This window comes from Cebus imitator, unplaced genomic scaffold, assembly GCF_001604975.1.
Source record: "Cebus imitator isolate Cc_AM_T3 unplaced genomic scaffold, Cebus_imitator-1.0 Scaffold215, whole genome shotgun sequence".
NCBI classification, from domain to species: Eukaryota; Metazoa; Chordata; class Mammalia; order Primates; family Cebidae; genus Cebus; species Cebus imitator.
Genome location: NW_016107530.1, coordinates 1,043,957 through 1,053,518, shown reverse-complemented (window position 1 = coordinate 1,053,518; position 9,562 = coordinate 1,043,957). Strand labels below are relative to the sequence as shown.

The following is a 9,562-nucleotide window of genomic DNA, read 5'->3' as shown; positions in this document are numbered from 1 at the left end:
GCTCCCTGCATCTCTGTGCGCCCTGCATCTCTGTGCTCCCTGCATCTCTGCCTGCTGGTGATCATGGATGAGGTGTCGTGCCTCCTCCCCGCTGGTGGTTTCCTTCTGTCCAGCTACTGGTACTGCTGAAACCTTCTTGCGTGGATGACCCCCTTAAAAGAGCCCAGTCTTCCAGGTTCACAGCCTGGTAAGCAAGGGGCAGGGGCTCTGCTCCCTGGGCCATGCAGCATTGACTGTGGAGCCAGCCCCCTGGGCAGCCATAGCAGGCAGACACTGCCACCCACCCCTGAAGTGTCCTCTTCTCTGGATGGCAAACCCGCAGTTGCCTCCATTTAGATACTTGGCCATCAGGACAGGGCTATCCTCCCTGTCTGGACTCCCTACACAAGGACCCCGCCCTCTTCAACAATAGGAGAGTTATGGCGATGACTTCATCAGGAGAGGTCCCGAAAGGAGTTGTGGGCGAGGGGTCCAAGTTTAACCTGGGAAAGGCACTGAGAGCTGACCTCTGTTCTGTGGCAGCTTGCTGGGGGACTTGGGGCCTGCCACCTACCCTCTCTGGGCTTCAGTTTCTTCAAAGGTAAAAGAAGCTCATTGAGATCCAGATGACTTGCCAGAGTATTTGTGTCCAGTGGGCACTGTGGCAGAGTAGGCAGTGCCCAGTCTGGAGTACAGTGGTACGATCAAGTGACTTGTTTAGAGTTTACCCCAAGAGTTTACTATGATGAGGGATCTGAGGCTCAGAGAGGCTGAGTAACTTATCAGAGGTCTCCCAGCTGGGGTTTGAGAGTGGGTCCAGGACGCAAACCTGTCCAGCCATCCAACCCTGTCCTTACGCACCATGCCACCAGGTGTGCGAACCTTAACAACCCATGGTGCAATGAGAGGATGAGATAGGATACATCGTGGCAGGGAGGAGCAGCTTTAGAAATTCTGAGACACGAGACAGTCAGGGAGGCTTCCTGGAGGAGGAGGAGGCCTCTATAACCTTTGGGGAGGAACTTCAGATGGATGTCCCCATTCCTGGCAGATTCCCTCCTTTCCGGAGCATGGAGGGCTTCATTGAGGGATGGCTGGCAGAAGACTGAGTAACCCTTTTTATAGGTTGGTGGGTCCCATTATCTATGGAGTTTCCTAGGCCCTGGCAGGGGGCCATTAAGAGATCAGGGGCTTCCTGGAAGAGGGACTTCCTCAGCTCCAGGCACACAGGGCCTGAATGGTGACCAGGGAGAGCCAGCGTCCCACCTCTGCACATGCTGAGCCCCCTTCCTGTGCCAAGCCCTGGGCCACTGTAGCAAGCAGGACAAAGCCCCATCTTGTTCTCCTGCAAGAGACAAGACATTTAACCCATGAACGCGTCCATAAATAATCTGGGTCCAGTTAATGGTGGGTTCTGGGAGGAAATAAGGCTGGGTAGGGGAGTGATTGCTGCATAGACAAACATCCGGAGCAGCGGTGGGAGTGTCGAGAGCCGTGGGAGAGTATGGGGGAGGCGCAGCGGGGAGGGGGCTTTCCTCGGGAAGTGAGGTTGAGCTGAAATCTGGCAGTGACTGGGAAGCCACTGGGCCCAGAGGAGACAGAAGAGTTCCAGGCAGGGGACTGATGTGCAAGGGCCCATGGCTGCAGAGCCAGGGCACACGAGGGCCTGGAAGACACCCGGTAAGGCCACAGGGCCTGGGGATGGTGGATGCACAGTGCGGCTCAGAGCCACTTGCAGGAATGACCCTGCTGGCCTGCAGGCCACTGAGACCCCACAGGAAGGGTCTCCTATCAGGGAGGAATGACACACCACCTGTGCATTTTGGAGATGACACTAGCTGCCAGGTGGAGCACACTGGATGGGGCAGAAGGCTTGTGTTAGCCTCTCCAGTGTGCAGGTGAGTGGCCGTGAGGCTTGGGCCAGGGTGGATACAGGAGATAGGAGGAATGGGTGGAAAGGGGCACCTGGGTGGGAGAGCCAGCAGGACCCGAGGTGGAAAGCAGAGGGGTGTCCTATGCCTCACATCCTGGCTTTGCCCCTGCCCCCTGACAGCTCTCTCTTCTTCTCCCAGGCCTGCGGGTGCGCGAGGTACAGATCGAGGTGTCACGACAGCAGGTGGAGGAGCTCTTTGGGCTGGAGGATTACTGGTGCCAATGTGTGGCCTGGAGCTCTGCGGGCACCACCAAGAGTCGCCGAGCTTACGTCCGCATCGCCTGTATGCCACCTTGACCCCCACCCCAACCCCCACCCCGTCCCTGCAGGACCCTTCCCCATCACCGAGGTTGCTGGAGAGGGAACTTCACATCTGTGGGGCACCCTCCATCATCCTTGGCTGAGGATGCCCATGGCAGAGACATCCCAGCGTGTGGATGCCAGCTCAGAGAGGGCTCCTAGACCCAGAACCTGGGACCCTTTTCATCTACTTCTGTAGAAAAGAAGCTGGAAGCTTCCTCACCTATCCTATCCTGGGCTACTATGTGCTTAGGATCCCAGAGTCAGGGAAGGAACCCTGTTCCCCCAAGTCAGCCTAGTGAGGCCTCTTCCTTTGGAGAAGAGGAAATTCCCCAGGCAAAGGCCAGGGGTGGGGCCCATGAACAGTTCCTTGGGTCTGCACTGCCACCCAGTGGCCACAGTGTAGAACATCAGGTTCCAATCCTGCTCACACCTGACCGCCTTGGGACCCTCTCGCTTCTCCCAGACCTACGCAAGAACTTTGATCAGGAGCCTCTGGGCAAGGAGGTGCCCCTGGACCATGAGGTTCTCCTGCAGTGCCGCCCGCCAGAGGGGATGCCTGTTGCCGAGGTGAGTGGGGACGTAGGGACCACTGAGCACGGCCCTGTGGCCATGCCCGCAGGGGCCAGGCGTGGTATTTACCACCAGCCATGATGCTAGTCTCCCAGAGCCCTCCCGCTTTTACAGATGTTGTTCCTATCACCTCCCAGCCTTTTCATCCTGGCTAGCAGTGCCAGGAGGAGTTAATGATAAAGACAGATACTCCTAGCTAGTGAGATCCAGGCTTGGGACAGGGAAGGGAGCTGCCACTTCTGCAGAACGCAGCACATGCCAGATCCCAGCTGGGCCTGCCACAGGCATAATGCCACGGGATGGGGCGGCTAGGGCAGAAATCCCCAGAACTCCTTGGCAGGGGCTCCCTAGGTAGACCCCCAGCTCAGACTCTATCTCCTGCCCCACCCAGAAGCCAAGGCCCCAGCTTTATGGCTGCCAAAGAGTCCCATGATGCGTGTGAGTGTGTTCTCCCCCACCAGCCGGTCACCCCTTCCTGAAAGCACACAGCCTTTGGATTGCCTGTCCTCTCTCACCGTCCATACCTGTGTTCCAGACACTCCCTGCACTGGTGGTCTAGGGATTAGGGCTTTGCCCAGTGGAGCAGAGGGTTGGGGCAGTCAGGACCTTGGACTTCCAGCCTGGGATCAGCCCTGTCTGATCCCCAAAACCGTGCACTCATCACTCAGCCTCTCCCAGCCCTAGCTCTCCTCTGCACAACGGGCTCAGACAAACACCCCTGGCTATGTATCCCAGGCACTTGGCATGCTGGTCTCTGCAGCTGCCCTGCAAAGCGATGTTACCATTCCAACCTACAGCAGGGAAGCAGGGCTGGGAGGGGCCCAGTGGCCACCTAGGGCGAGGCAGCTGGTGAGTGGCAGAGCTGGGGTTTGGACCCAGGTCTGCCAGATCCGGGGACCTTGTTCCTATCACCTCCTAGCCTTTTCATCCTGGCTAGCAGAGCCAGGAGGAGTTAATGATAAAGACAGATACTCCTAGCTAGTGCTTATTTAGTTAGCTTAACTCAACTTACTCTGAGCACTGTTCTTGGCACTTCACACATGCTAACTCGTGTAATCCTCACGATGGATCCCTATGGGGTGGGTGCTATTCACTTCCATCTTGCAGTTGATGAAATTGAGGCCCTGAGTGGTAAGTCCCCTCCCAAGACCTCCCGGCGGGCAAATGGCCCTCTTAACCACAAGCTGTACCGTGCTATAGTCCCCCCAAGGTCCTGCCTTGTCACTGTCATGACAGTGGCGTGGACCCAGGTAGAACTGCCCTGTTTATGGTCAGACCTGCCCGGGCCCTCACTGCCCCCTCACCCCCACTCTTGCAGGTGGAATGGCTCAAGAATGAGGATGTCATCGACCCCACCCAGGACACCAACTTCCTACTCACCATCGACCACAACCTCATCATCCGCCAGGCCCGCCTGTCGGACACGGCCAACTATACCTGCGTGGCCAAGAACATCGTGGCCAAACGCCGGAGTACCACTGCCACCGTTACCGTCTACGGTGTGGGCCTCTCAGAGTGGGAGGGGCAGACGGGGCCAACGGAGGGGAGGGGAGAGCCTGGGGCTAGGCGGGACCCCTGGATTGGTAGGGAGGATGCAGCCCAGAGAGGGGAAGTGATTTGACCAAGGTCACAACCCGGCAAAATTCATGGCCAAGTTGGGCATTCCTGGGTCCCCAGCCAGGAGCACTCCCCAGTTCTCAGGATGCCTTGGCTAACTCTGACAGAGAAGACCCAATTCTCTCCAAGTCTGGGGGCTGAGGCAGGGCCCAGTCAGGGTGCCCAGAAGCCTGTTGTCCTGGTAGAGTTAAGGACCGATGCCCAGGCTTGTAAGCTGTTCTCTGCTGCTCCCTTGGGCCCTATGGGTGGAAGGAGCAGAGCCAAAGCTAAGCTGACTTTACAGAGTTCTAGAAAGAGCCCTAGGCACAGTCCCAGGCCCCCATCACTCCCGGGGTGACCCTGGGGAAGTGGCAGCCCTTTCTGGACCTTCCTTGCCATCTTACAACAAGGTGGGGGCATAGATGGTAACTCCCCGGGTCCCCTCTGGTGCCGGCGGTTGCAGCCCAGCCCTGCCTGCCACTTCTGAGTCCCTCACGCTGTAGGCAGAAAGAGTCTCGCCAGGGAGGCCAGGCTTCAGCAGAGGAGGCTCGTCAGGGTGAGGGATGGGTTGGGGGAGGGTAGAGGATCCCAGAGCCAGGCCAACCAGGTGACAGCTGCTGCCTTGCAGTGAATGGCGGCTGGTCCAGCTGGGCAGAGTGGTCACCCTGCTCCAACCGCTGTGGCCGAGGCTGGCAGAAGCGCACCCGGACCTGCACCAACCCCACCCCACTCAACGGAGGGGCCTTCTGCGAGGGCCAGGCCTTCCAGAAGACCGCCTGTACCACCGTCTGCCCAGGTAAGGTGACTTGTCCACACTCAGCCCCACCCTGAACCCTGTCCCACCCTCTGTATTGTGTGCCAGAGCCAGGATGGCCATTCTTTCCCCAGCAGGGGGAGCAGAAGATGCCTGTCCCGAGCCCACAGCCGACTGCCCAGGCTGGACTAGGTGCTCTGATCACTGACCCCTTATTCTGCCCTGGGCTGCTGGTGAGATGGAGGCACAGGCTCTGAGCGGTGGCCCCTTCTCTCTGACCCTCTAGCCTGGGCTCTTCTGCCCTCCAAGCCAAGGGTCCTAAGTGTCAGTGTGTCAGCCCCAGGCCAAGGTTTCAGAGCTGCCCAGCCTCAGGGACAGCCTCTTGCCCCTAATGGTTAAGACAACCGTGGCCACAGACCCTATTCCTACTGACAGTCCTCCTGTTCATCTTACTCTCCATGCGGCCCCTCTGCTCCCCTGCCCCCGCACACGTGCTGTCTTCTCTCCCTTGGGCAGTATGTTTGTGCCTACACTGTTTTTCTTTACCCTGTTTGTGTCTGTGTGTGTATGGCTGTGGACTGGGCTGTCTCGTGTTGATAAGCTTACACATCTATCTGTATCCTCTTTGTCCACCTGCCTGGTTCATCTGGCCGCTCCTTGGCATGGGCCATGTGGATCTCGTGTGGATTTCCCTGTGTGGCACACATGTGTCCTGGGTTCCTCTTTTCCTTCCATGGTGTGTATGCATGCATGTGTGTTCGGGCATTGCTGTGTTCTGCACGCGTGACTGTGCGTGCCCATGTCTGTGCGTGCACATGCTCCTGTGTGTGATACTCTTACAGTTGATGGGGCGTGGACGGAGTGGAGCAAGTGGTCAGCCTGCAGCACCGAGTGTGCCCACTGGCGCAGCCGCGAGTGCATGGCGCCCCCGCCCCAGAACGGAGGCCGTGACTGCAGCGGGACACTGCTCGACTCTAAGAACTGCACAGACGGGCTGTGCATGCAAAGTGAGTCATGAGGAAGTTGGGGCCCTGGGGGTGGGGACTCTGGAGCCATGTAAGGGTCCCCCAAACCCAGCCCCATGCCTCAGTGCCGGCCTGCAGTGTGGCGGTCCTCAGGGTCTCTGCCCCCCACCACATCCCTCATCTCATCTCATCGTTCCCTTGCCTTCTCTGCCGTCCTTTCCCTGTCACCTGTGTCATTGTCTTTCCCTTTATTTCCCTTGACAGATAAGAAAACTCTAAGCGACCCCAACAGCCACCGTAAGTCCCATTTCATGGCTGTCCTTTTTCCCCTGGGGGATCCCTGATTCTCTTTGGCTGGCTTTACCCGGGTGCAGGGTTCAGGGCAGGGAGAGCTGCAGGTGCCCCCACCCACCCCCACGGGATCACCTACACCTGACACTGCACGTGTCTGCATCTCCATCGTGGCAGACAGGCAAACACTTGGCTAACAGAAAAGAAAGGCCTTAGGACACCCCACTGAGCCTTCTCTCATAGGAGGGGAAACTGAGTCCCAGAGAGAAGAAGGGACTTGCCAGAGACCCAGCCAAGAAGTGGCAGAGCCAAGATTTGAACCCAAACATTTTTATAGCCAAAGCTGGTGTTCTTCGCCGTATGCCCTCAGCCTTCCTCTCTGGGCCAGGTCCAGGGAGTCACCATTCCAGTCCAGCCTCATGCCCCTTGCTGTGCCTCCACCTCAGCAGCTGGGCCAAGCCTCCCAAATTGTCTGTGATGCCCGCTGCCCAGCGTCAGCTCCCGAGGGCTTGCCCTCCAACTCCAGAGGCTACACGGCCACTGCATTCACATCTCAGCAGCAGAGCCACTTGAGCAGATTGGCCCATGGTAATTAAACTACAATTTCCAGATAGTTCTGGCATCATAAAATCAGTGAGGCCCTCACCCGAGCTCACCGCGGGTCGGGCTGGGGATGATTGGAGGGTAAATCACCGGGAAAGTCGCCTGGGTGTTAGCGAGGGCATCAGAAGGCAGAGCCAAGCTGGGGGAGCCATTTCTCTGTTAAGCCAGGAGCCCAGCCCTGAGGTGTCCTCTGGGGAGCCCAAGAGTAAGGGCTGCTGAGGAGAGATACAGAGGGACAGAAGTCGAAAGTGGGCAGACATCCGGGGCTGGGAGCCATGCCCTGCCTTGCTGAAAGCCTCAGGCTGACCCCAAGTACGGATTGTGGAGGACTCCAGGGAGAGGAAGCAGGCCTGTTACTCTGAGGGACCCCCACGGAGACAGCACGTGAACAGGTGCTTCCTGGAGCTCCCGAAGGAAGCAAGGGGAAGAGCAGCCATCTTGGCTGCCATCTTTGCTCTCCCTGAACTGCCCAGTGTGGAAGCCACCAGCCATATGCAGCTGTTTAAACTTACACATAGCTTAATTAAAATTAGATACATTTTTAAATTCAGCTCCTCTATGGTACGGGCCACATTTGAGTTGTTCCGGAGCCATATGTGACTAGTGGCTGCATACGGGACAGTGCAGACGTAGGCTGTTCCACCGCTGTAGAAAGCTCTACCGCACAGCCCTACTTTAGGCCCTGCCACTTTGACCATGGTGCTTCCTGCCTGGCCATGTCTGCCTGGGGGAGGAAAGCATAGCTATGGGTTACCTCCCTGGCCCATCCTTCTCCCACCTGCTCACCTCTTCTCCACCCCATTGCCATGCATCTCATTCCATGCCTTCGGCTCCCTGTCCCTCCACCTCCCCCTCAGAGCATGGAATGGAAGAAGAGGTCAGAACAGCTACTCACAAAGAAACAGAGCCAGGGCCTTTGGTCCTATGGAAATTGCTATAGACTCAGTGGTTTTAATCCCAGCGCCCACAGGGCAAATGGTGTAGCCCCAGTGACTCCCAGCCACAGACCCTGTCTCCTCAGCAGTGAGCATGAGTTCACACATGGCATGATCATGTTTGTTCTTTTTTTTTCTCATTGCTACAACTCAGAGGGCAGTAAGGCAGGGACTTCGAGCCCATCTTACCAATAGAGGAGTTTAAGGCTTGCCCGAGGTTGCCAGCCTGTGGAGGCAGGGCTCAGTCTGGAACTCAGCACCACGCTGGTTGGCCCTGGGCTCTGCCCTTTCCAGGGACCCAGGGCCTCCCTGACTCCCCCAGCACCTGGTCTGCCCCTTATGTGGTCCTCCTGTCCCCGCAGTGCTGGAGGCCTCGGGGGATGCGGCTCTGTACGCGGGGCTCGTGGTGGCCATCTTCGTGGTCGTGGCCGTGCTCATGGCGGTGGGGGTGGTGGTGTACCGCCGAAATTGCCATGACTTCGACACAGACATCACTGACTCATCTGCCGCTCTGACTGGTGGTTTCCACCCTGTCAACTTCAAGACGGCGAGGCCTAGTAAGAACCCGAGGGTGTCTGGGGTGGTTGGCAGAGGCAGGATACCCAGAGGGCTGTGGTGGCACCCAGACCAGAGCCAGGCTCTTGACTCCCTCCTGGGGTTTTTCCAGAGTTTGCTCTGGAGATAACTTTGTGGATGGGTGTGGATTAGAGAAATACAGAGAAGGAAGGGAATGACCCAGGCTGCGGGGTTCCCAAAGCTTCCTGCAGCTGGCAGCAAGTGAGCCTTCCGCAGCTGGACATTTGGGCAGGATTTGCAGTGGGAGCTAGGCCGGTGAGCTGAGGCACAGCTGGGTCTGACTGTAGCCCCCACTCCTGCAGGCAACCCACAGCTCCTACACCCCTCTGTGCCTCCCGACCTGACAGCCAGCGCTGGCATCTACCGAGGACCCGTGTATGCCCTGCAGGACTCCACCGACAAGATCCTCATGACCAACTCTCCCCTGCTGGACTCCTTACCCAGCCTCAAGGTCAAGGTCTACAGCTCCAGCACCACAGGCTCTGGGCAAGGCCTGGCAGACGGAGCTGACCTGCTGGGGGTCCTGCCGCCAGGAACATACCCTAGCGATTTCACCCGGGACACCCACTTCCTGCACCTGCGCAGCACCAGCCTCGGCTCCCAGCAGCTCCTGGGCCTGCCCCAAGACCTGGGGAGCAGCGTCAGCGGCACCTTTGGCTGCCTGGGTGGGAGGCTCAGCATCCCCAGCACAGGTGAGCCCCTGCCCTGCTTGTGCATCAGCCTGGCCTTAGCACCTCCTCTGTGGGCTGCCCCAACACCCATCCAGCAGAAGATAGGGCTGCCCTATCCCATCTCACAGATGGGGAAGGGGAGGCCTGGCCGCAGGAAATGAGTATAAAATAGAGAGGTCTGACTAAGAAGAACTAGGCTTCAGGCCTGGTTGTGCCCTCACTAGGGCAGAGGAACCCTGGGCCGGCCACCTGCCAAGCCTCAGTGTCTCTGTTAAGTGAGAGAGAAGAGTTCTATGTAGTTCAGCAAACCTACAAAGCACTGTCCTAGAACTAGCAGCAGAGGGGCAGTGGTGCCCGTCTTAGATTGCAAAGCCAGCAATTAGCAG

General features: G+C 58.1%; 1 protein-coding gene across 2 annotated transcripts in view; it reads left to right on the top strand.

The window, feature by feature from the left end:
- UNC5B (unc-5 netrin receptor B) overlaps window positions 1–9,562 on the top strand; it is a 92,635-nt gene that overhangs the window by 72,592 nt on the left and 10,481 nt on the right. The window contains exons 3-10 of one of the 2 annotated variants that reach the window (XM_017548845.2): window positions 2,052–2,195; window positions 2,679–2,782; window positions 4,104–4,284; window positions 5,010–5,177; window positions 5,978–6,142; window positions 6,365–6,397; window positions 8,292–8,486; window positions 8,808–9,197. In XM_017548845.2, coding sequence (XP_017404334.1) covers window positions 2,052–2,195; window positions 2,679–2,782; window positions 4,104–4,284; window positions 5,010–5,177; window positions 5,978–6,142; window positions 6,365–6,397; window positions 8,292–8,486; window positions 8,808–9,197 — 1,380 coding nt within the window. The remainder of the gene's footprint in view (window positions 1–2,051; window positions 2,196–2,678; window positions 2,783–4,103; window positions 4,285–5,009; window positions 5,178–5,977; window positions 6,143–6,364; window positions 6,398–8,291; window positions 8,487–8,807; window positions 9,198–9,562) is intronic. The other variant, XM_017548846.2, reaches the window with a different exon arrangement.